Genomic DNA, 1,751 nt, shown 5'->3' on the forward strand with positions numbered 1-1,751 from the left:
ACACACACACACACACACACACACACACACACACACAAGTATATATACAATGGGCTTCTTTCAGTTTCCGTCTACCAAATCTATTTACAAGGCTTTGGTTAACCCAGGGCTGTAGTAGAAGACACTTGCCCAAGGTGCCATGCAGTGGGACTGAACCTAAAATCATGTAGTCAGTAAACAAACTTCTTACCGCACAGCTATTCCTGCTCATATGTAATTTGTGGTGACAATGTGTTCTCCTACTTTAGAGGCTTGTGTGTTTGTGTGTTGTTAATTTGGTTTATGAGCAATGCCAATTAATCATGCCAGAAAGATTGTGTGTCTGTGAGTATGCTAGTAATACTGAACTAACATATAATGTTAGTGTGCATGTATGTGTGCATGTAATTTGGTAATACTAACGTATAATGTTAATGTGTATGTGTACCTTTGTGTTGACAAAGCGTTGTCCCATTTGAGATGTGTTAAAACATGTCTACGTGTCTCTCATTGTAGTGTTGTATTATTCAAACTGATATTTACCGAGTGTGGGAAAATTTGGCAGGTGCAGCTGTTGCAGCTGTTCACTGCATTCATGAATGGCAGAGTGCAAGGGCAGAACTGATATTTAGTTTACTCTGATCTCTATCTTTTATCTTTTACTTGTTTCACTCATATTGTTTGCGGCCATGCTGGGGCACCACCTCAAAGGGGTTTTTAGTCAAACAGATTGACCCTTGAACTTATTTTTTGTGTTTCTTATTTTAAAGTAACCTAAATTAAAACTTTTCATCAAAATTTCATGTCAATTTATATTTCAATCACAAGCTTAATAATGACAAAATTACCTCACTAAATTCTTCTTTATTTTCAAAATTAATTATAATAGTAGCAGTGAAGTTTATCAGAAATATGAAAACAAAAGGGTTGAAGCATATTTTTCCACCTTCATTTCTTAATGCAAGTGGGGAGAGGAAGTTCTTATATTGCTTACAGACTGACCCTTGCTGACTGGTGAAGTCAATACTGATATCTGCTGGGTATATGTGCTTAGAGAGAGGGAATTTCAGAATTTTGTTGTTCTGGGTGCCAAAAGTTAGGTGTGCTCAACGAGGGACTTCTGTTAGTAATACACTCTGGGGATGGAAAAGCCGGCCTAAAAACAACGATGATAATGGCAGTGCTAATGGTGGCAGCAGGGCTGCTTCTGCTGCTGCTGCTGCTACTGATGATAATGTTGTTGTTGTTGTTGACATGTAGTCTTCTTGTATTCTTGTGACAGATTGGAACAAGAACGAAAACGCCAGATGGAGTTGGAGCGCCAACTTGAGAAACAGAGAGAAATTGAGCGGGAGCGTGAAGAACAAAGACGGAAAATGATGGAACAAAGGGAGGTAAGTGAGAGGAACCTACCACAACACCCTCCACGAAACTTTTTTTTTTTTTTTTACCTTATCAGTTGTTGTTAATCAGTAACCAATAAATATTGGTGTACAGCAATGGTGTTAGCTTGGCAAAATCAATAGAGTATCAAACAGACGATAATGATGATCATCATCATTGGAAGGATTAAAAACAAAGTTGACCTTGGTTGAATTTGAACTCAGTAAATGAAGTGCTAAAAGAAATGCTTCTGAGCATTTTGTTTGATGTGTTAACAATTGTGACAGCTCACAACCTTAATTATAACGATAATAATCAAAAACAAAGACAGAAGACCAGACATTTTTGCTGTAGGGGAAAATTGATTATATCAACCCCATGATTGGTAT

General features: G+C 37.5%; 1 protein-coding gene across 1 annotated transcript in view; it reads left to right on the top strand.

Moving 5' to 3' along the window:
• Positions 1–1,751, top strand: part of LOC106874748 (intersectin-1-like) — a 195,361-nt gene that overhangs the window by 37,808 nt on the left and 155,802 nt on the right. The window contains exon 9 of the mRNA XM_052974532.1: positions 1,240–1,373. Within this exon, the coding sequence (XP_052830492.1) occupies positions 1,240–1,373 (134 nt within the window). The remainder of the gene's footprint in view (positions 1–1,239; positions 1,374–1,751) is intronic.

The sequence above is a fragment of the Octopus bimaculoides genome, chromosome 18 (assembly GCF_001194135.2).
Source record: "Octopus bimaculoides isolate UCB-OBI-ISO-001 chromosome 18, ASM119413v2, whole genome shotgun sequence".
Lineage (NCBI taxonomy): Eukaryota > Metazoa > Mollusca > Cephalopoda > Octopoda > Octopodidae > Octopus > Octopus bimaculoides.